Source organism: Accipiter gentilis, chromosome 12 (genome assembly GCF_929443795.1).
Source record: "Accipiter gentilis chromosome 12, bAccGen1.1, whole genome shotgun sequence".
In the NCBI taxonomy this organism is placed as follows: domain Eukaryota; kingdom Metazoa; phylum Chordata; class Aves; order Accipitriformes; family Accipitridae; genus Astur; species Astur gentilis.
The window spans coordinates 14,490,669-14,515,391 of record NC_064891.1 but is presented as its reverse complement, the minus strand read 5'-3'; the positions used below and the strand labels follow the sequence as shown (position 1 = coordinate 14,515,391).

General features: G+C 40.2%; 1 protein-coding gene across 1 annotated transcript in view; it reads right to left on the bottom strand.

Annotated features, from left to right (window-relative positions):
• Positions 1-24,723, bottom strand: part of FAT4 (FAT atypical cadherin 4) — a 150,281-nt gene that overhangs the window by 17,448 nt on the left and 108,110 nt on the right. Inside the window, exons 7-11 of the mRNA XM_049815189.1 lie at positions 23,779-23,959; positions 19,211-19,461; positions 12,005-16,354; positions 4,587-4,691; positions 2,888-3,195 (exon numbers count right to left, since the gene is read on the bottom strand). Of these exons, the coding sequence (XP_049671146.1) occupies positions 2,888-3,195; positions 4,587-4,691; positions 12,005-16,354; positions 19,211-19,461; positions 23,779-23,959 (5,195 nt within the window). The remainder of the gene's footprint in view (positions 1-2,887; positions 3,196-4,586; positions 4,692-12,004; positions 16,355-19,210; positions 19,462-23,778; positions 23,960-24,723) is intronic.

Below are 24,723 nucleotides of genomic sequence, written 5' to 3'. Positions count from 1 at the left end.
GCAATTTATTAATAACAGATGCGCTGCAGAAAAACCTTAAAGCAAAATTTCAGAAAAATAAACATAATCTCCAAATTGTACATATCGGCTTCTCATGTTTCAACTAGATGTGTGGTACAGGTTTACAGCAAATTTAAATCGAATGTCACTTTTAAAAAGGCCTTGGTTTATATTTTCATTTAGATTACTCTACAGGAGCTGAGCAAACAGCAATAGCTATCAGTACATCATTACTCTGCAACGGCTTTTTTTCCTGCCTGCAACTAAGTTCACTAACAACGTCCTGTTGAAATCCCCATAGATTGTCCATGGCATTTCCAAACACATACTGTGAGCTGACACCTTATATTGACCAAATACATTCACAGCTCTTAGCCCTAAATCATGCCCTACAGTCCGCCTGAATTGTTCAATTTGCTATTTTTAATGAAAGCTTATCTTGAATTTCTTTCCATACATAATAAGCAAACTGCTTCTCCCAAGAAAGGTCAGTCTGCAGTTCCAAAGCAGATTATAGCCCTGTATAAATGAAACAATTCATAGAAAGAATAATAAGCTGGCTGGTCTGTATGCCATCACACGCATACATATTTTCCTTCAGCATATGAACAACAAAAAATGAAATGAGTTTTTTGTTCTTAGCTCAATCAGTGTAATCTCCCTAACTTACATCGCTATGCGCTGTGAAAGCCAAGTTACAACCCCAGCTGAAGGGCTAGATACTTGAGAATATATTTTACTTGGACCAGAGTTCATACAATTTATTTTCTAATGTTAGTCAAATGTTCCTGCTTGTTACTTAAGCATTACTCTATGGTTACCTTGCCGCATTATGAGACTTTCTATCCTGTCACTCTGCAATAGCTCAGGACTGACAACTTAATGATTTCACCAGTTTCCGATAAAATCCCACTGTGCTGTAGGAAATGACAGATTTGGAATCCTGAAGGAGGGCTATTTTATACAGTTTTGGACACCTGGGAGACATTTTTTCTGCAGCAGAAATATCTAAGACAAAGGCGAGTCTTTTCACATACTGTTTGTAAACAGCTGACATTACTGAGGAGGTTTAAACTTTAAAAAAAAAAAATCACACAAACGTATAGGTTGTCTTAAATGTTTGCTTTCAGCCTGAAGCACTCATAACTGAAATTTTCTGTAAATAGTCCTTTTCATGTTATCTCTTCTTCTGCAGTCTAGCCCTCTGGCATATCTACAAGTAAAACATTTTCCTGCTCTATTTTTTTCCGGTTGTTGCGATTTTTAGTGTGTGCTCCTATACTTAGCCATTTGAATCGTATTGATAGAAATATCACACTAATTTAGTTGCTGAAATGGGAACCTGGTGCCTTTCAAGATTTAGGTGCATCTTTGGGCTTTACCATTTGGAAGCTGTGATACATATTATTAACTATCTGATATTAAAGCACGTTAAAACAAAGTCATTACTCAAATCGCAATTATCTTCATCTTATTTGGATATATAACTCCTACAAACACACACAAGTTGGATTTGCAAATCCAGCTGAAGACTAAACCATACCCCTTTCAATAAACGGAGAAGTCAGATCTGGCACTATGCAGCTGAAATGCAGTTTTAGACTCAAGACTTTCTAAGAGAGAAGAAAAAACCCACCATTTAGGAAGGTCAGGAGACAACCTTGATCCTACAAAGAACCCCAGAACATAAGGCAATACATCCCTGTGCTGCTTTCGGGACACTTGTGCCTATGGACCTCTCACCCTGGACCTGAAGGTCTTCAGAAGGGCGCTCCAAACAGAGCAGCTTAAAAATAGAAAGGGGCAGTATCTCAGCACCACTGCCTTCTGCAGCAGTTTGTTATGGGAAATCTCTACAAGGACTCAGGGGGAGCCACACTGGGTAGAACAGTTTATTCTTTTATTCCCTACATCATTTCTGGCTTGAAATATAGAAAACAAAATGTGGATCACCAACCATATATTATTCTTATATGACTTTAATTTCAAACATGGGAAGAATATGGGATTTCACGTATGCTGGCCATTTCTGCCTAACAAGAGAGCTGTTGGGCCATAGTTACTGATTATGGATGGCAAATAGATTTGGTTTCATTTCTAGCTCACACATTGTGGAGTCAAAAAGCTTGGCTTGAACTCAAAGAGCATTTGGTTTATGTTCTGCTTTGGAAATATTATTAAAAAATGAGAGAAGAGGAATACAAAACATTTACTGGAAAAAAAAATGCAGGCAGGAGAGGAGTCAGAGTATCAGGCATATGGTGATCAGTTGTCCCAGTCTAGTTTTTGGCAGAATTCCTCCCCTCAGATGCTTTCTGGGGGACAAAAAAGAAAAGTAACTTCCCTCCTTCCCCCCAAAAAACCCTCTCAATGTAGCACCTTTGAACTTTTTACATGTATGCTACAGAGGAAAAACAGGCTTCCAGTCTGGAAAAGGGTAAAATCTCCAAACTCGCTCAAAGAGGTCAGGGATGCCTGGAATTTTAAGTTTGTCTGCTTCTATTTTCCAAATGTTGAGAAAAATTATTTTGAGGCTTTTTGTAGTTACTATGGTTAATTAGCCTTCCCTAATAATAATCCCTGTAATCTGCATCAGTTAATTAGCCTCATGTTTAGTAATTTATTTCATTAATTATTCCTGGTTCTCATTTTTCACATTAAGAGTACAGGGCATTGCACATGTTTTTTTAATTATTCTTTATCATCATCATACTAAACAAACCATTATAGGTCTTGGAGTAAGACAGAAATGAGGGAGGTTTTTTTCCAAAGTTGGAGGTTCTGCTAGCAAATGCAACATTACTAATTTTATGTTCCTCTGAGTTCATATGGAAGCCAAAGTGACTTGGCTGAACTTGTCTTAAATTCTCATTTTAGCATTTCTTACCATTCCAGCCCTCCGGGCAATAACTGTGTGAAATTGTCCATCAGACACCTTCTTAGTTGTGGTAAGCTTGTATGTGCCACTGCCAAGATTGTAGGAGAATCTTAGCCTCTCTTCTGCTATTTCCAGGGCCAGAAATTCTGCCCGCTCTCCGGTTTGGTTATCGTAGTTATACAACATTAAGGCGTTACTTTTTATAGTGGCAAACTTTATATAGATGTAATTATTGTTTGGATCCATACTGGGAAACTCCATATACGACAACTCTTCAAATCCATAACTGTTCAGTTCACAATGATTCCCAAAAACACCTGCAAAATGAAAAGTAAAATCTGGTATCAGGTAGTTTTTTCCTCACTGTGCATTCTCCCAGAAACAAAGTACTGATGTGCTCTAGACATGGCTATGATACACAGGCTCTTTAAGAACTTAATGTCTAATGTATGATTAAAAATATGCAACTTGAACAGAAGAATCCTATTACCCATGGGTTGGTGGTGAAGTATATATATTTAACTTAAATATTGAGTTACAAATGATAGTTACATCTATTGAAAAACAAAGTACATTTCATTGAGCTCTACGGTTTCTTTAGAAAACAAAAAAAAGTCAGTTTGACAGCTATGTCAGATATGGTTGTTAATTATCATCAGGCATTTGTTAATCCAGTTAAGGAAACAAATTTGTTACTTGAGCTTACTTTTCTCTTTATAGCTGTTATCTGGACTGTTTCTCAATTGGTGGTTCATTTTTTATATATACAATACAAGCCTATGTGTGATCAAAACATTATGCCTTCTTGTATTTTTATTGATCTGAATATTTTGATGCATTCTATATATTTATTTTCAGATCTCTGTAATGTAATTTCCCTTGTTGTTTTTTTTTTACTGCAGCAACAACGAGAAAAAACTTACTTAATTTATGAATATTAGTTCCATTTACAAGGGACTATGACTATAAAGGAAATGAATAAACTCTGAGGAAATATAAAACAAAGAAATAAAACAGAATAAAGAAGTTATTCCACATGATAGTAGAAAACCATATTCAGAGGTAGTTAGAAATGTGTATTGAGAACCATATTTTTGTGTGAGGGTTTTCAGCAGCCTTAAAACATTGTAGATGATTTCTCAGGTTTATCTAGTTTTTGGTTAATCTGTTGCAGTTACTTTCATGCTTTTCTATACAAACAATGACAATTCTGGATTAATCTGCATTCAGAATGAATCTTGCTGCAATTATATCATGATACCTTAAAATATCTCTGTTGTTTTCTGGCGTTCATTCCACAAACGAAATTTGGGATAATTAAATTCTAATAATTACTAAACTTTTTTGGCGGTACTATACACTTCTCTGATTCTTGGAATAGTGCTCTGGTTTTGGAACTCAGAACTTTATTAACATACAATAAATTGAATGGGCAAGTACTGGTGGGGGCTAACAAAGCCGTTTTGATTCGGTCAGGTTCTTTTAATCAAATCTACTAAATATAAAAGTGCCAATATTAATGTTGTGCTTCTCACTTGCAGCTGGGGAAAAAAAGAAAGGACGGGCCCAGGAGATGACCAACACCTGCCCACGAAGCAGGATCCATATACACACCCCTCGGTTTTATGCAGGTAAAAATAAACAGCAATTTGAGAATTATTTATAGGGAAAGGGAAGATCAAGCAGAGAGGAGGAGAAGCATACTCACCGAAGGGGCAGTGGCAGTAGTACCCCTCCACCCCGCTTTGGCAGGATCCACCATTGAAACAAGGGTTGCACTCACAGTAATTGACAGTGGAGTCACACGTTTTCCCTGCAATTAGGAAATAAGCAATTTCCAGGTCAGAGTATTCAGGTCAAGAGGAAAGTCAGGCTGGTATTTAGGTAACGAGCTTATGAACCAACACTGAACGCATAGCCAGGAGGGAGGGGGCCAGGGACCAGTTGCAGCTGTGGGATGGAGAGGGGAGGAAACACAGACACGATGCTGGGCTGCTCCCAGCCCTGACGCAGGCACGACACGCAACTCAGAGAAATTCACTTTACTTTTCAAGTGTCTCATTGTAATTATCTCATAGAGGTAGTATTGGTGGATTTGTTCTGGTTTTGTTTTTTAATTTTAATTTTTTTTTTAATTAGCTGGTGTCTGTAAAAGAGAGATCATGAAATGAAAGGAGATGCTGAATTAAAAAAGAAAAAACCCAAACATTTCCCCCCACATTGAATGCAATGTACTCGTTAGTGTGAAGGAGACACGGACAGCCCTTGCTGGACCCTGCATGAGCACAACATGCTGAACACAAGCTGCTATTGTACATTATATGATTTTTCTGATTTTTCCTCATCAATTACAACCTCCTTCCTGACTCGGAGGTACCACAGTCCTCCAGAGCTAAAACAAGTTACCCTGGATACAGTCCTTTTCTAAGCAGACATTGTCACATGGGGCAAATATTATTCACCAGAGAATAAACTGAAATCACATAATTCATTTCAACAAGGAAGGGAACCAAGAGAAAAAGTGAAGATTTTAACAGATGCTGAATACTGACAAGGGGGTTCTTTGTACAAAACTAAAATATTCTTTGTATGGAAATGTTAACTACAGAAGTATTGGTCTTCACATCTAAATTTTTCATTGCTTAGCTTTTATCAGTTTCGCAATACTTCCACTATATACCACTCTTGGTACCTGCCTTCTTACTGCCAGCAGTGCCAGCCTTCGCTGCCTTACTCACCAAAAACTTGAAAGAATTGTCTTGTTTGTCCCTTGTGTTTCTCCACAAAACCCGGCAAAATCAGCCACACTCTTCCAGACGTCTCCTTGAACTTCATCTAGGCCAGGATATATACACATAGCAAAGGCTAAGACTGCCTTAATGCTTCTTATTGCTCTGATAATGAATTACTTTATTGCTCGATCATATAATATACGTTTAAGTTAAAAATACAACATGAGCTTGCGTAGAGGGTATCCATTCTTATATGCCACAATTATCTTATAATTCTTACATCTCACATGACATCAATGCACAACACGCAGTCCTTAGGAATTGCTGGTCCCTAAAACTGTAGAAAATCAGGACTGTGCTATATTAACTCCGTTAGCTTTTTCAGAATTTCACATCTTCAGTCACCTAATTAAGTAAACCTCTTATTTTCCCCCTTCACTTTTCTGTTTAACCTAAAGAAGTTTGCAGTTCTTCTGCAGTTCAGAAGTTTGAAGTTCTTCCGTGGGAGCAGCAGCCTTCCACGTGTGACTGCAAGCAGGATGGAAACAGAGCACTGGAGGATTCCTGTGGTTATTATGTAACTTGTAGATTCACCATAAATCCAGGAAACATTTCCAGTGTCTGAACCTAATTATGCTTTAGGGGTATTTATTTATATTTTATTCTCTAATGGGCATGACTGAAGGATGAGCTAACTTTTTATGTTAGATTTTGCTATTTTCTTTAATTTAAAATTATGGTACATAGTACAGCTCTTTGACTTACTAAGGAGAACACGTAGCAAGAGTGAGGCAGAGATGCTTAAAATAGCTCAATGACGTTTCTTAGTTTTCACAAAAATCAAGTGTAGCTAATAAGGCTTACTCAGTTTTTTGCAATTCAGTCCAAATACTCTTTTTTTTTTTCTCAGCTAACATTAAAGCTGGCATATTTGCTGAGTCAGCATCAGAATATGGATGTTTATTTTAGCTGCACATATTTTAACCAGCGAATAACAACATCTTCATAATTAACAAATGTTTGAATAGTTCATGAAACTAATAAAAGTATGTTTGCATTTATTCCAACTGTTTTGACACAGGAGAAGATGAAAACTCTGATTTAACAACTCATCAGAGCTATTAAAACTAGTATTTATTTAAAAGGAAGAAGAAATTTTGGCTATTCTTTGCCATTCACTGAAGTGCTAAAGACCTGGGAAAAATGTATCTATTTACATTTGGAATAACGATCCAAGAAAAGATGCCTATGAAGCTTAATTTTCCTCTTTAAATGCGTGTGTATTAGGTTTGCACGGCAAGGTTTTGGTAGCAGGGGGCTAAAGGGGTGGCTTCTGTGAGAAGCTGCTAGAAGCTTCCCCCATGTCCGACAGAGCCAATGCCACCAGCTCCAAGATGGACCCGCCGCCAGCCAAGGCCGAGCCCATCAGTGATGGTGGTAGCGCCTCTGGGAGAACAGATTTAAGAAAGGGAAAGAAAACCTGTGCAACTGCAGCCAAAGACAGGAGGAGAATATGTGAGAGAAACCCCTATGCAGACCCCCAGGTCAGTGAACAAGGAGGGGGGAGGAGGTGCTTCAGGTGCCAGAGCAGAGATTCCCCTGCAGCCCATGGGGAAGACCATGGTGAGGCAGGCTGTCCCCCTGCAGCCCAGGGAGGTCCGCAGTGGAGCAGATATCAACCTGCAACCCCACACCAGAGCAGGTGGGTACCCAAAGGAGGCTGTGACCCTGCAGGAAGCCCGCGCTGGAGCAGGCTCCTGGAAGGACCTGTGGACCTGTGGAGAGAGGAGCCCACACCGGAGCAGGTTTTCTGGCAGGATTTGTGACCCTGCGGGGGACCCATGCCAGAGCATTCTGTGCCTGAAGGTCTACAGCCCGTGATGAAGACCATGGTGAGGCAGGCTGTCCCCCTGCAGCCCAGGGAGGTCCACGGTGGAGCAGATCTCCACCTGCACCCCACACCAGAGCAGGTGGATGCCCGAAGGAGGCTGTGACCCTATGGGAAGCCCACACTGGAGCAGGCTCCTGGCAAGACCTATGTACCCATGGAGAGAGGAGCCCAGGCTGGAGCAGGTTTTCTGGCAGGACTTGTGACCCCACAGGGGACCCACACTGGAGCGGGTGTGTGCCAGATGGACTGCAGCCCATGGAAGGGACCCACGCTGGAGCAGTTCGTGAAGAACTGCAGCCCGTGGGAAGGACTCATGCTGGAGAAGTTCATGGAGGACTGTCCCCCGTGGGAGGGACCCCACGCTGGAGCAGGGGAAGAGTGTGAGGAGTCCTGCCCCTGAGGAGGAAGGAGCGGCAGAGACAACGTGTAACGAACTGACCCCAACCCCCATTCCCAGCAAGGTTTTTCTCTTGTTTGTTCTTCACCATGGGGATTCCTCCAGGTAAGTGGCTGTGATACCAGTTACACTGTACTCGGTCCTGCAGCTTCTTCGACTTTTTTTAACATCTTATTCTTCTAGCAAGTAGAGCCATCCAAGATGGCAGCAAGTTGTCCTACCATTTTCAGTTATCTCCCTTACAGTATGCTAATGCTAGCTTTCCAGTACCTTAGTAAGAGTGTATCTGTTCAAGTCCACCCTGACAGCCTACCGGTTCCATGGGTTACAGACACAATAAGGTGTGTACTAAAGATTAAGATTTGGAAAAAGAAAACATAGCTTGCAAACCCATTGTTTTTGCCATTCTGCTTAAAATATTATGCTTGTATTTAGATAGTATTTTTTGTGGACAGAAGAAAAAAAAAAAAAAGGATTTTTAGAGAGGACTGTTTTTTCTGAGTAGAGAATTTACACAAGTACTAGCTATTTTGAAATTCTCTCTTGCACAGATAAAGCAAATCACTAAAGGAACCTTACTGGATTGAAGAGGATAAGAAACTGCCACTATGCATAAAAGCATCCTCACCTGAACACAAGTGCTCAGTCTTACTGCCTTCCAGAACGATAATGCCAATGACCTTAACCTCACAAAATTAGGGTAGTTTTGGGTTTCAGAGGTCATTTTCCACAACAGTCTGCTGATTTAAGTTTTACAACATGAATTTAAGAGTAATGTTCTGATAGACCTTTATCCCACCTAAGTAATGTGCCTTGAAAAATTATGAGATGTTTGTGTTTTCATAGCTTAAGCAAGTCAATTTTCAAGAAGCATTTTCACACATCCAGACTACTATGCACTTCTCAGTTGGGGAATAATTTTATTTGGACAGCATAAAGAATTAGGCTAATCATATATGTTTGATTAGTGTTTCAGGGTATCAAACCCAGCGAGGGGAAGGAAATGCCTCAGCCAATGTTTTGGGAACCAGGGAGACTCCAAACCAGAGGCACCCCAGTTACACTCCAGTTCAGGTGACCGTTTGAGTTAGTTGAGTTTATAGCTCTCTTCTCAGCTGAAATATTGAAGGATTCAGGGTATTCATTTCTGTGTCAGAAAGATCCTTTTCTGAAGACCACGAAAAATTCGGGTAATGCTGGAAAATTGGTAACGGTCAGCATTCAGCATTTATCACTCATCACCTCAAGCTGATGATATCACATGTAGGGGCTTATGCAAAAATCTAACTTTCTGAGATTTTTATTTTTTTTTAAATTGAAAAATGTAACAGGAACAGATACCAGCTGAATGCTCTTGGGTTAGATTTCAGCTGATTTGAGAGTTTTAGTTTTCATGGTTCTCTGTGTCCATCTTTTAAAGTGGTTGTTCTAATATTTTAATCTTACATTTGAAACAATTTCACAAACCTACATTCCTTCATCTTAATGAGACCTGGAAAACAGGAAATGAAGGGTTCAAAGGAAGGGCAGACAACTACTGTAAATCACAAAGTATATTCCCTCAAGAAAGTGATTATTTTAAAAACAAAACCTGATCATCATTAAGAGATGTAATTATAACAGATTGTTTAAACCCTAATGATGTTGCTCTGAGGTAATCAGTCTTTATAATCCTATTCAGTGAAAAGAACTACATTACCTTTGCAGTATGATGAAGTGAAATGCAGCTGACAAAACACAATAAATCAAGGAAAAGTAAGACTCTTAATTTTCAGGTAGGCCATTATAAAGGTCTACAGCTCATGTACTCTAATTTACGGTGAACAGAGAGTCTGTCTCAGAAAATACTAATTTCAACTTGTATGCAGTACCGTGTAAATATTATTTTTTTACTGAGCATCAAATTCAATTACGAGACTGTATTTTCATTCCAAGAGAAGCAGCAAAGCTATGTATATCGTAAACTGAATTAGAAATCCACTATTTTGGATGTCTCTTTTTTTTTTTGCTGAGCCACTCAAGTTTTATATTCATAAAGAAACAGTTTCAGGCTTTATTTTTACATTCACTATGGCTATCCTTAATCATATAAGAATCAGGATTAAATGCCCAAGCAGCTGTGTTCTCTTTCTGTTGGCAGTATAATAAAGACATAATAGTCTCTATGTCAAGCATTCTCAAACAATCTGTATTCTGGCATTTGTTTGCAGAACCTATTGAATATTAAATTTGCAGAATTTCAAATATGCTTTTGCAGACATAAAATGTCTAAATATATGAATATTAATTGTAGTCTTATCTAAGAAGCTCCGCTGATATTCAACTCTGAAGACATTTTGGTTTTTAATAGCATACTTTGATGCCATTTGTTTTCTGTCTTGATCAATTAATCTCCAGACACTTAAATAATTCTTGATTCTGCAATGGCCAACCAATTTAAAAAGATCTGACTCCCAAATAGAAATGTCTGCCCCAGTGGTAGTCGGTTTTAATGTTATTTGTGTTGACAAGGAGTTTAAGAAAGCTCATATCAGATGCCACATTTAATTCATGGCATGAAAGAAATCCAACACTTCAAACCGTAAGAGTCTCTCATCACGTTTTCTTAGTTAAAATGTTCTTCTTTTTTCAAGCTTGTCACATGTAGAACTTTATTTTTAGCTGACACAAGGGTTGAACATTAAGATATGAGCTTTAATACCAGAAAAAATTAGCTGGACGTTTCTTTAATGTTTTAAATTATAGGCTAGAGGCATACACTATAGCATGCTGCTAGACTTAATGAAGTGTTTTGCTTCATTGCAACAGCAAGCATCTGCCCATGTAATCTCTGCTGCTAATGACCTAAAGAGTTAGTTACAGGGGATAGGTGCCCTAGAATTATTTTGCCATGCTCCTGGCAAAATAATTTGATGCATGAATACAACATGAAATAAAATCCTGGAGTGGTAACTTAATTAGAACTGCTTGTCAATTAACAATAATTGCTCCTGACCTGAGGCTCAGTAGTATATTTGTGAGGTTCACAAAAAAGATCACATCAGTGTCCTCTATAACAACAGACCTTTCACACCAAATATGTATCCACTGCTGTAGCTGTGCTTTAAATGAAGTAGTTATACCCTTATTTTGAAATTGATTAACCTTGTCCTTTGTAATAAAGTGTATCACATCTCCTGTACTAACCTGGTTTAAGAAAAAAAACCCAAAAGAACAATAACCCCCTGATCACTCCACTGGTTACAAATGAATTTTGGTGGCAGTGGTGGCAAGCCCGAATACCCACACCATAATGAGCAAGGCTGTGCCGACCTGGGCTGCCTTGGGGCATCTGTGATACAGAAATAGTCCTTAGAAAAGGTAATGAAAGCCTTACCTTATCTTCTCTGGTTAGATTTTTTTATGGTGTCTGTAAAAAGTGGCCATAAGCAATGGTTAAAATTGTTCAGAACCTTCCTTAAATATCATACTCATGACAGAAGCAAACATCAGCCTGCTTTTCTAGGGATAAAATGCTGCTATGTTTGAATGTGTAATAAATATTAGAGAAAAATACTCAGAAGAGGTAGGAATGCTGCAGACATTTTTGTTGTTAATGAAAAAAAATAAATGACAAGGGTACAAAATACAGAAGAGGCATGCTTGATCATTTTGCCTGAATTCTGTTTTTTCCCCATATCTCTCATCTGTTTTCTGCATTGTACAACTGTAAGCAATTTGGGGCAGAGGGTGATTTTCTTGCTTGGCACACTCCTAGCAGACTTGAAGTGCTACCATAATATGCCTAACAATAACAAGAACAGAAAAATCATACTTAAACATTGGAAAAGGTTTCTACACATTTAATAAGTTAAAATAGCTCTTGTAAAAATCTTTCTGTTCTAATGCAAATCAGGTAAGTGAGATTTGCCTGAGGACAGAGCTAAAATAAAATAATACTGTGGGCACCTGGTCTTCTGAGGTTTCATAACTACAAATACCTCACTTTGCACGACCTCCTCACCTATCGGGGATGCGCGTATTCAGACAACCTGGTGCTAAAAAGGCACGTTTCCACCCTCTTCCCATCTCTTCTGATGGTAATATAGAGAGAAGTAAAAGCGTACCTGTATACCCAGTTTTACAAACGCAGTTGAAGCTTCCCGGGAAGTTCTGGCAGGCGGCACCGTTTTTGCATGGGTTGGAAAGGCACTCGTTGACGTCCCTCTCACAGGCCATGCCGGTGAAGCCCTCCAGGCAACTGCACGAGAAGCCCCCCACCAAGTTGTGGCACGTCCCGTCGTTGTGGCAGGGGGAAGGGAGGCACTCGTCGATGTCTGTCTCGCACAGACTCCCATCGTACCCAGGCATGCACCTGCACACGAAGGGCCGGAGAGGCTCGTTGGCCACAATGATGACGGGGACGCTCTCGTGACTCTTCAGAGCCGGGCTCACCGCCAACCTCCTCAGGCAGCTCCCTCCGTTCTGGCAGGGGCTCTGCAGGCACCAGTCGTGGTCCACAGCCTCGATCCGCACCCCGCTCTGGCGCAAGAGGACGTCTTTGATGCTCTCGAAGAAGGTGGCCACGCCGCTGGGATTCACATACTGGTTGTTGCCGCGTTTGATGGCCGCCATCAGGAAGGTATGGTTGCTCTCCTCATACAGCCCGTAGAGCTGGACGGCGGTGCCCAGCCCCGTCAGCTGGGAGCTGGTGATGCGTAAGAAGTGGAGGTAGTGATTCGTCAGGAAATCCCGCACGCTGTGGGCGCTCAGGCGGAGGAGGATGCTGTTGTCAACAGTGGCGTTGCTGAAGCCCGCGAAGAAAATCCGGATGCTGCTGGTGACAGCACCGTGCAACCCGTCGTTGCTGAGGACGGCCAGGTCGAACGTGCCATCTGTGGACCTCGCCTGCGAGTGCAGCTCGCAGGTCCCCCCGGGAATGCTGAAGAGGCTGGTGACTCCTGAGGTGAGGGAGCACTGGAAGCTGTCTAGCACATCTGGATCCTGTGGCTTTACGTTGCCCAAAATTCCACCTGGGAAGAGGTTTCCGTAATAGTGAACAAAGATTTCTACCGTTCTGGGCTGAGACGGGTTGTCATTTTGGTCTATTACCTTAATCTGCACAGTTCCTGTTGAAGACATCTGGGGAACACCAGAGTCTCTCGTAATCACCGACAGGTAGAAATCACTGATCTGCTCCCTGTCAATCTCTCTCGTCGTTGTCAGCACGCCAGAGGTGCTAAGGCTGAAGTAGCTGGTTGCGGGGCCGGTGCTGAGCAAGTAATATGTAAAGGGACCTTGGTTCGGAGGGAGATCAGGATCTGACGATTGAAGCGTCATCACGAGAGTTCCTGCGCGGTTATTTTCCATGACTTCTCCTTGGCTGGTGGACAAGGTGGGGCCATTGTCATTGATATCTTCCAAAGTTACCAATAAAGAGGCACTTCCTGTAGCAGACGGCGTTCCCGAATCGATGGCCAGCACAGACAGGTTGTACACAGGCAACGTTTCTCGATCCAGCTCTGCAGTGACCGTCACCTGTCCTGTCTGCGGGTTGATGGAAAAGGCGTTGTTGTCATTGCCGGACCCAATGAAATAGGAAAACCTGCTCCAGCTGGGGACAGAATCTGAATCAAAGGCACTCACAAACGTGACATGGGTGCCTGGAGGAACACCTTCGCTGATTTGTATATTGTAGGTTCCTAAGGTAAAAACGGGAGGATCGTTGGCATCCAGTATAGTGATATTAACAGTCACTTCATCTATATCTGCACCACGAATGCTCCCCAAATTTTTCGCGAGGACTTTCAAAGAGATTCGTTCTTCTTTTTCTCTGTCAAGAGGTCCTGAAACATAGATTTGGCCACTTTTTTCATCTATTTGGAAGCCTTTCTTTCTGCTGTTGCCAAAGATAAGGTAGTGGACTTCTCCATCAGTTCCCATATCACGATCACTTGCAAAAACTTCACCTACAACAGTACCTTTGGACGCTGCCTCAGAAACCTCAAAATAATAAAGCTTGGACACAAAACGGGGCACATATTCATTTGTCCCTTCTAACTGAATGTTGACACTAGCAAAGCTGCACCTCTCTTCATCTGGAACATTAAAAGCCTTTACCGTTAAATGGTAACTTTGCTTTGTTTCATAATCTAAAAATCCCTGGGTGGTGATCGTTCCTGTATTGGGGTCAATGACAAAGAGGTCACTATCTGAGGACTGAATAGCATATGCAATCACAGCGTTAGGTCCAGAGTCAGCATCAGTGGCATTTAAACGAATAACAGTGGTCCCACTGGGGGCATTTTCTAACACATTGGGAAAGTAGTCCTCAGGGCTGAATGCTGGAGAATTATCATTCACATCAATGACATTAACAGTGACACTGCAGTAGCCTGTTCTGGACACCCATCCTCCATCTGTGGCAGTAACAACTAGCTCATGCTTTTGACATAACTCAAAATCAAGTGGTTTTGCTAGTGTCAGTGTACCGGTAGTCTTATTAATAGCAAAGATACCAGCCTCATTTCCAGAGGAAATATTATATCTGATTAATCCGTTCATAGCGGCATCTCTGTCACGGGCTGAAACTGTCCTGACCACTGTTCCAACAGAGTGGCTCTCCGGGATAGTAACACTCATACGGCTTTGAGAAAACTCGGGTGTATGGTAATTTTCCTCTGTTACTACTATTTCAACTGCTACCTCGGATGAGAGTGGAGGATTACCTTTATCCTTTGCTTTCACTTTAAACAGAAAGTTTTTGTTCAAATCAGCCATTAGTGAAGATGACACAGAAATCCAGCCTGTACTCCTGTCCAGTCTGAATTTATTAGTTTTGCTTTCATCAGAGATAAAGTACTCCACTTCAGAATTCAAGCCAAAGTCTTTGTCATCCACTGCAGTAACTTTAATTAAGTTTGTGCCAACCTTCACGTTCTTAGTAACAGGAGTAAAATATTTATGAGTGAGGAACAGTGGTGCATTGTCGTTGCTGTCTACTATGTTAATGGTGACAGTTGTCTCGCTCATTAATGGAGGACTGCCTCGGTCTGAAGAAGTAACAATGAAGCTGTGCCTATTAATGTTGACATTGCTTGAACCACTGGAGTTTTGGTACCTTAAATACTGCTTGTTGAAAATTTCCCCTGTGGTTGCATTAATTCGGAAGAACTCAGACTGGGATTTTATGAAGTAGAAGACTTGGCCGTTTGACCCTTCATCAGGATCGGTGGCTGAAACCTGGGTGACCTTCAACCCAATCCCAGGAAGCTCCGGACACTCCAGGTAATAGGATGGTTTTGTAAATCGTGGGGCATTGTCGTTGACATCCGTGACAAATATGGTGACATCTGTGCTCACCGTCCACCCAGAGTCATGTGCAGAGACCCTGATTCTGTAGCGGTCTGTGTCCTCCCTGTTTAGTGGTCTGCTGATGGTGATGTCCCCGGTGCTGGGATTTATGGTAAATGGGAGACTTGTATCCCTTATGGTATACCTGCTGACTGCATTCACCCCGATGTCTTCATCTGACGTCGTGACTCGGGTTACCGTAAAACCCAGAGGTGCATTTTCAGGCACAGAAGCACTGAATATCTGGGAAAACCTCGGAGCATTGTCATTTTCATCTAAAATATTAATAACAACTTTGACAGTTGTGCTCTGGAGTGGGGTACCTTTATCTGAAGCTTTTATAGTTAGTGTGTATCGAGACAATTTTTCCCTGTCCAAGGGCCTGACGCTTCTGATCTCACCAGTGGCTTGATTGATACTGAAACTATTTTCTGTATTGCCCTCAACTATTTCGTAATTTAACTGTCCATTTAGACCACTGTCCCTGTCAACAGCAGCCACCGTTAGTATCTTCCGTGGGGACAGGTTTTCCACAACTTCTGCAATGAAGGGATCTTGCTCAAACTCCGGTGCGTTATCATTGACGTCTATCACCGTTACTTCCAGTTTCTTATATGAAGAAAAGGGAGGAAAGCCCGTATCTCTGGCCTCGATCCAAACGACGTATTTCTGTATGGCTTCGAAATCTAAAGCCCGCCCGACAGAAAGCTGTCCTGTCACCTGGTCAACCAGGAAGGTGCTGCCCAGGTTACCACTGGCAATGTAGTAAGACAAGGAGCCTCCTCTGGCTGAAGATCCAGAGACGGTGGTGACAAGTGTACCGACCGCTTGGTTTTCAGGAAACGTGAAGGTCTCCTGATCCGCCTGAACACGAGGAAATTCTGCTCTGTTCACAAACCTCACGGTGACGGTTGTAGAGTCTGTCTTGGGGTACCGGCCACCGTCCCTCACGTGAACAGAAATGGTGACTTCGGACTCTCCCACCAGCGGGTTCGCAGCCAGAATTGCCCCCCTTGCTGGATCGATGTGGAATTTGTCGGAGTTTTTCCCCATGAGGGAATAATGGAGCTCAGCGTTGGAGCCAGCATCCGCATCAGTGACGGTCACAGCAAACACAAACGAGCCTGAAATGGAGCACAAAGTAAGGGCAGTTCTTTAGTGAATGCACTGATTGCAGGAAACGTGATGCCAGCTTTTCACTCGGAAGCATGTCCTGGAGCAGTATGCTCTTCCGTACAGTGCTCTGAAAACGAACGGGTTTTGTCACAAGATGATTAAGTTCAGCAAGGGGTAGGTGAGTTTGTGAACCCGCAAGACATGCACGCAGCCAAAAACTGGGGGTTTGAAAAGTAGGTCACTGCATTCAGAGAAATGCATGTACAGATGTCAGTGGCTGCATATACATCTGCACTGGAAAATGGACCTGCAACTTTCTGGAAGCCTAGCATCCCACTTCTAGAACATTCACATTATGAAAGCCATAAATCTACCAAGATTGAATGTTATTTTGATTTTTTTTAATTACTCATAGTTTATTTGTCCAGGTTAAAAAAACCCTGGAATTCAATGACTATTAAGGTTACGTAAGTGAACAAGCAGCACCCATGGACATTTACCCTACACACTCACCTTCCCTTGCAGCCCCTTTTTTTCCTATTCCCCAGATGCTGCTCCTTTTTCCCCAATAGCTTCTTGCTTCTGACATTGTAAGAGTTTTCTGAGGACAGTAACTAACAGGACTGCATTTCTAAAAGCACACTGGTCCTCTGAGATAGGGGTAAAATCATATAGAAATACAAAACTATTGCACACCAGTGCAATAACATGAATATACTACATTTCAGGTCTTTCAAATTCATGCTTCACAATGAGCTCGACTATACGGGCACCATTTGCATTAACCTTTACGTTTGCCTATCTGCAAGGAGAATCCAGGGTGTCCTTTTGCACTGGAATTTACAGATCTAATGCACGGCACGTCTTTCAAATCTGACACTGTCCAACCCATTTGCAGAACACTGTTGATGTTTTACTGGTATTGAAATTTAGAAAATACCCATTCCTGTATAAAAATCATGTTGTTTTCAACCTCTTAAGGCAAAATCATTTACAGGCAGGAATGACTTTGACAGTGTCCCCTTAAAACTATACTTCATGTCACTATTTGTCATGTGCAGTGATTTGTACTCCAGGGGGAGAAATATTTAGACAAGTTCAGTATTTGAACCCTTGTGAGAAATGGGACAGGAAAACATTAAGATTTTTGCTTCATTTAAGCAAATTATATCATTAATTATTATTATTACTAGTTCCCCCTTTTAAAATTTACTAAAAAATAATAAGTAAATCAAGCTTTTTCTTCCAAAACGTGCACTAGATATTCTGTGATTGGAATAAAGGCACAAGTCTTGATCAAGTTATGAGGGTTTGGGGGTTTTTTTTGGAAAAGCTATTGCAGATGCTACATTGGACTGCAATAAAGTTGTTTGTTTTGTTTTGTTTTGTTTTAATGGACACCATGCCTGCTAGTAACATCATTGTCAACAGTCTTTCAAAATAATGTGAAAAGATATTAACATTTCCCTTTAAATGAAAGTGAACTATCAACTGAGGAAGTTGCAAATAAAAAAGTACATGCATCCCTAGGTTTTTGCTAAGTTAAAAACAGAGTAAACATAGCTTAGGCTTTCTATATGTTTGTAGTTATAATGGGTTACATACAAAAACCATCCAAAAAGATATTGCCACAAAACATCAGTTAAACCTAAGTGTACTCTTCATCAAACACACTTAAAGACACCCCCCCACCCCCCAAACCACACAAAGGCACTGTGCCCTAGTCAGAATACACAAAGATACAATGCAATAATAAAATAATTTCATAATGCTGTTCTGAAAACAGGGAAGAAATGTAAATAAATTCATTCTTCCATAAAAAGGAGAAGTATTTGCAATTGTTTAAAATTTAGAGAGAAAACTCAAGACATGGAAAAAAGCCCTTCTTTCTGTTGTTTTAAAAGAAAATTTGTTTTGTAAACCATTTGTCTTGGAATCCTCTCTGTAGGCATCACATACCCATGTCTGCATATTCACATGAAAACACAGTGTCGCCGACTTCCACAGCCAACCACTGTGACTGCAGTTTGGTGAATCTGTGGTAATACAGTGAGCATATTATAAAATCCTTTTATTGTTTTGAGCTAATGGAGGTTGCAGTATTAGTCCATTTTAAATCTTAGCAAAAAATCTCAAAATAGCAGAATCTTTCAGCAAATTCTCTCCACCCTCATGCAAATACACATATTCTACTTTCTTTCCCCTTGCAATGACAATTCTGCAAATAGAAGGTATCAGTATTTTGGACTTACCCATTTCTAATGTATTTATTAATAAGGCTTGTTTAAACATAAACTGAATCAGAAATTAGTTCCTGCATTAGTAAAGTCACTTTAATTTGGGTGTAGGTTCCACAAAAGGAAGGTTGTTGCTTGGCTTTGCTTTTATTTTATTTTACTTCAACACTTGGCTCAAGGAAAGGCAACATAATTAACATCTGATCTAGATATGGCCTTTTTGGAAGAGGTTGATAAAATTCTCTTTAAGAATTGCTCAGGGTGGAAAAAGAACATCTACATGCAAGAGGAGACTTGCAGAGGAAAAAAAGAGGCCATTGCCTTCCTAACCGCAGCAAAATGATTTAATCATTTGTTTGAGTGGGTGCTCATTTACACTATGTCTTCTTTACATAACTGCAGGAAAATAACTGAATTTGGATGGAAGGAACAATCTAAAAAAAATTGCTAAATTGCAAGTGATATATTGAGCCTTGCCATTATTCATTCCTACCCAACATGAAGATAAAACCTGGAAAACAGCTGCAGAGGAACATCTCAGAAACATTTCTTGTGGCACAGCTTTGCATTTCATTAAGATGTTTATGCAGTCTGAAGTATCCCAAGCACTGCCACTGATCAGGTTACCTGAAGTGGTAGGCGATGGGACGTGGGTGACGTAGGGATGGTGTTGAAATTTGGGTGGGTTGTCATTCACATCGGCGACGGAGACAAGCACGCTGGTGGAACTGGAGAGAGCCCTGGGGAAGCCCCCATCACTCGCCACCACCACCAAAGTGTAGTTCTCCCTTGCCTCTCGATCGAGGAGAGCGCTGGTGATGATCTGTCCTGTTGATGGGTTGATTGTGAATTGTGAATTGCCACCGGTAAGCCTATAGCTGTTTCAAAGAAAAACCAAGGAAGAAAAATTCAATTAGTGTTTCATAAGGCAGCCTGCTGCCTTAACATAATAACAATTTTCCATATTGTTCAGACCACCATGCTGATGGGTATCAACACACGCATTTTCTTCTGACTGTCCATCTGTCTTTGCTTCTTTTCTTTTCTGTATTTTCAGACCTGTCATAAATGACATTTCTGGGGATTTCCAAGCGTACTTGCTTAACACAGATAGATTTCTAATAAGTGAGGAGCAGAATGAGCATTTGTACATTTAGAGATACAGTCAAGACATACTCTCAAAACTGCCTGCTGGAGGCATCCTCTAGTACTGATTTCCCTGGGCAAATGCATTAAGCATTATTCCAAAAGGCTGACATACCTCTTAACTGAATCCACAGAATATAATTAGAAAAAATACTAATTTCTGAAATAAAAGGATGGCAATTTTAAAAAATAATATGAGGATTCATAATTCATATTGTTTCCTGATACTGAGCTAAGTTTTGCTATTCAAGATTTCACTGTTAATTCATAGTAATTCATAGCAAATGAGTAACCACAGAGCTACGTTAATAGAGACTAATTGGGACCAGAATTTGACCCTTGACTGGTGTATATATACATGCACACATTGGTGTGTGTGTGTGCAAAAATTGATTTGATAAGAAAAGACTGTGTGCTTACTGCAGTGCGTCATTCGGGCTACCTCTGGCTTACTAGCACAGTGAATTTGTCCTTTTTCTTTGAATGCTTAATCAGCTTCTGTTTGTACAGAATGAATCTCAAAGATATGTGGGCCATATTTTTAAAGGTAATTGGTTAATATTACATTTTTTATTAATTCAGATAATTGGTTTTCTACAAAACAAAGAAAACAAAAACTGGCTAAAATGAACAATTCCCATATTCAGTATTATAACCCTGATAAAACCCAACACAGCTGCGATTAGCATTGCTTCTTCAGAGAAGTCTGGTACAGCACAGCAGCAGCTTTTTTGAGGTATACAATTCTATAAAAGATTCAGAAGAAAACAGCTTTTATGAAAGAGAATAATATTCCTATCTTCACCTTTTTAAATTCAGAATAGGTTATGACAGAAATAATAACACAGGCCAGAAGCTTTACCTAGAGGATTGATAGCCAGCCTGTGTAATAAGCTGTGGCAACTTCTCCTGTTCAGTCATTAATCTCTACAGAATGCCATGAGCATACTTTAACTGCTTAATTATGATATAATATGATGGCCATATGTAATTATTCTCCAGCCATAGCAATGTGCATCTAGGGTGGAAAGAATGTGCACAAAGCCTAAAGCACCACTTAAATCTCCCTAAATACCAGCAGCATGGGCAAATTTCATCTGTGATCTGCAATGTTTTAATCCTGTGTGAGGTGCTGCAGAAGATAGAGAGTTTCTCTTCTGTATTTCCACATATATAGAACGGCTCAAGCTTTAGCATTGGAAAGATGATATGAAAACTTTTTTTTAAAAAAAGACAAATTACATTTGCTGTAGGATATTCGGAGTTATATCCCAGTACAACCGCATGCAAACCAACTGGACAATGTAATTGTGTCTCAGCACAGTTACAAAAAAATGCCAAACCCAAGCCAAAAAAACCCCAACCAAAAAAACCAAAACCCCACCAAACCCTGAAACTTTAATAGTGACAACTGGCATAAAAGGAATTTGGCTGAAGTGCTTAAAATCTGGCCTTTTGACTAGTCTGTGCTGATCCCTCATATCTATACTATCTTTAACAAGACTGCTCAAGTGTGCATTGCTGTGAACAACGTCATCATCCTCCCTTAATGACTTCACAGGTTATCACCAGAAATAAGAGAAAAAGAGTTGGCCTGCATGGACATGTAACAGTTTTGCAGAAGATTACCTACTTCCTGCATAACACAGTCCATTTTTTGACTTAGCATGAAAATTTTAGCAGAGGATTTTATGTACCATCTTTGGAAACCAAAGATTTGATTTTGAAACAGGGTCTAACAGGACTGAAAAACAGTTCTGAGTGCTCAGCACCTCTGACAAAAAGACCTTACGCATTCTGGTCCCTCTGGCTTTTGCCAGTTTTGTAATACCAGGCATATTTTAAGATTTGCATTACTCTACATGCTGAATCTGGACAAATTCTCTCCAAGAAAAACAAAGTATGTTCCTGAGTCTAAAAAGTGTAAAACAAAACCTGAAAACAATTTTTAAATAGCTACTTACAAAGGAAAATAATATTTTTATCAACTATTCTCCTGTGAGGTACTGAGTGAATGACAAAGACTAATGGCAAAGATATTAAAGCAATTCAACCACACTAAAGAATTCTGAGAGCACCCTGATAATTTCTGATTACGGGATGCAATCATTACAATCATTCATGCTTTGTATGGAATTCTTTTTTCTAAAGGAGCTTGCCAGAAATAGTTTCTTAGAGTAAGAGTGAATAGAATTAAAAGCTTCGCTGTTTCACAATTTAATAAATGGTAATTTTGGATGCTTTTCAAATATTTAAAATGCCAAAACATCAAGTTTCTATTTCTGGCTTGTAGCTAATTGGAAAGAAAATATGACAGTATTTTATACACACTTGCTTTGCCATAACATAGTTCTGTTTTATTTTACTTCCTTTTTTTAAAAAAGTGACAATCACAGTGATATTCTTATGGACTTTGAAAAATGAACTGAGGTGAACTAACAAAAGTAAATAAAGCAGCTACTTTCATATCCTGTTTTGTAAGTTTGGAAACAGAGATACAGGTGTTTGCAGTCATGACAGTTAAATGTGATGAGATTACCTATGTGTCCTTCTGATTAATAACTAACAGGAATCTGCTTCGTATTCCATTCACAATACATCAGTCCTCAGTGGATACTCTTCAGCTTGTCATGTCACTCAGCATCTTCATTACTCTTGTTTGTGAAACTGGGAATGGCCAGTGTTCAGCCCAGTGCACGGTTAGGTTGCATCAACTGAGCTCTGCAAACCACCTGGCACTTAGAGAAAAAATGCCAAATTCAAAACTTTTACTGGTTTTCTAAATGGGATAAACTTTATGCCTCACCTTCTGTAATTTTCATTCTAAACTGAAGACATTAGCTAACCATAAATTTACCCAAGGAACATGTTGGCTTTCAGTGAAAATTGCTTACTATATGAAAAGATGTGAACGCAGCGGCAAGGCAGGTAGTAGTTTCTGTTGCCTGTTCAGTGGTCTGCAGTGTAACGTGTATTAGCGTCTTGGGTGATGTTGTACCTGCTCGGCCAGTTTATTATAAATGCATCCAAGTCTGCATAAGCAGTATTCTAAACTACAGTTAGGTTTGAAAAGCCATTTAAGGTTCAAAGTGAGATACTGAAGCCTTCCCCAAACATACGAATGCCATCACAAAATCAACACTATCCGCTAGTTTGGACATTTTTATGCAAAATGTGACACTGATTTCTAGATTTGCCTAGCTTAAAAATTAAAGCTTAAAGATGACTAAAGCTGCAAAATACATTCTCTACTTTTTTTTAGGGTGAGTGGTTTCATTTGAACATAAGTGAAAAAAAAAGAAAAAATTAACTCTGCCCCAAAGTCAGCTTTTGTAGCAAATTCGTTAATGATGTTTGAAAAGTACATCTTCGTCTTCCCCACCAATACCTTCCTGAAACCTCCTTCGATTAATATTTAAGAAGTCTGTCAGCCTCCAAGAACAATGGTTTCTAGCTTCTTCAGGAATACGTTTTAAAAGATTTGTATTATGTCTATTAACGATATCCTTCATTACAAGGCCTCAACTCTAAAAGCTATGCTAAAGAGATGGCAAAAGCCTTTTAAAAGGCTACACAAGCTCATGGCAGTCACTAATGATGATCATTCATAGCCTCTATTGTATTCCTTTATGCAGAGAATTTATATATAAAGACTGCAAGCTGAAGTGCTTAATCCAGTTGTGGTATTATTTGGAGTTTCAGTATTTCTTTGGTTTTCTATTTTTTTAATTCACCTACCTCTACACTTATTGAGAAATATAAATCTAGCCTATTAACATTCAGGTGCAAGTTAAACTCGTTTGCTGTTCCCTTAGTAAAAACCTAAAATAACACTGCAACTCTATTTGTCCTTAATATAATTCTAAAAGCCTATGAACAACAACAACAACAACAACAAAAGCCAGATTTGCCAAAATAATTTAGCTACACATATACAGCTGTCCTTTTGTCTTACAGCTTTATGGCATGTTGGTGATGGACACTGGGGAAAAAAAACCTTCAGGCAAGGTACGAGGCGGTATTACATACAGTAACAGTAAACGACCTACCTAATAACAGCATTTGTGGAAGCATCAGCATCTGAGGAGTTTACGAGCAAAATATCTGTCCCCGTAGGAGCATCCTCTGGAACAGTGGCAGAATACACGTTAAAGGCGAATGTGGGGACATTGTCATTGACATCATCCACCGTGACAGCAATGGTTCCAGTGCCAGTGAGGGCAGGAGATCCTGCGGGAAAGCGGGATACGAAATGCTAGAGGTTACAAATACCACCACGCTAATCCGAGGTCTGCCATCCCTGATTTAAAGCCTAGCGCTTGAGCATGTCACAGGTCACAGAGCAAGAAAGCCAATTCAATGTACAGGACAGGGTCACATTTCTTTCAAAGGCATCTTGACATAAGATACAAGTTGTGAAAGAAGAAAAAAAAAAAAAAAGTTGTTATTTTTCTTGCTCCGTCTAATTCCAGAAATATTTTGTAATACAAGCTCAGTGGAAAAAGATGGTCTTGGAATCGCTCAGAAGCCTTCCTGTAACAATTAGGACCAATTTGAACATGTGGTTGACTTTCCTGTTTCTCTAACAGAAGGAGTTCAAAGGTGGCACACTGACAGCCATGAAGATTCCAGCCCTCAATTTATTTATCCGCAGAACAAATAGAGTGGAAACAGTGGCAAACCCCAGCTTTCCGCGTGGCTTTTCCACTGCCGGTTGCACCCCTGACCTGAGGAGACCTTCTCTGAGCAGGTGGGAAGGTTGCACAGTCTCCAGCCCTGTTCAGACTCGATTTCTCCGTAGAAGCAACTGTCTATAGCATCAGATAATGCTCACTCGGATGGGATATTGCCTTATGGGAAATTGGACTGAACTTATTTAACCTATGGCTTTCATCCTCCTTGTTATTCGAACACTTAACTCCAATGAGCAGAAATGAGTGAGAAATAGCATGTTTATTCATGTGCAATCTCTCAGTATTTATTGTCTTAAGCTT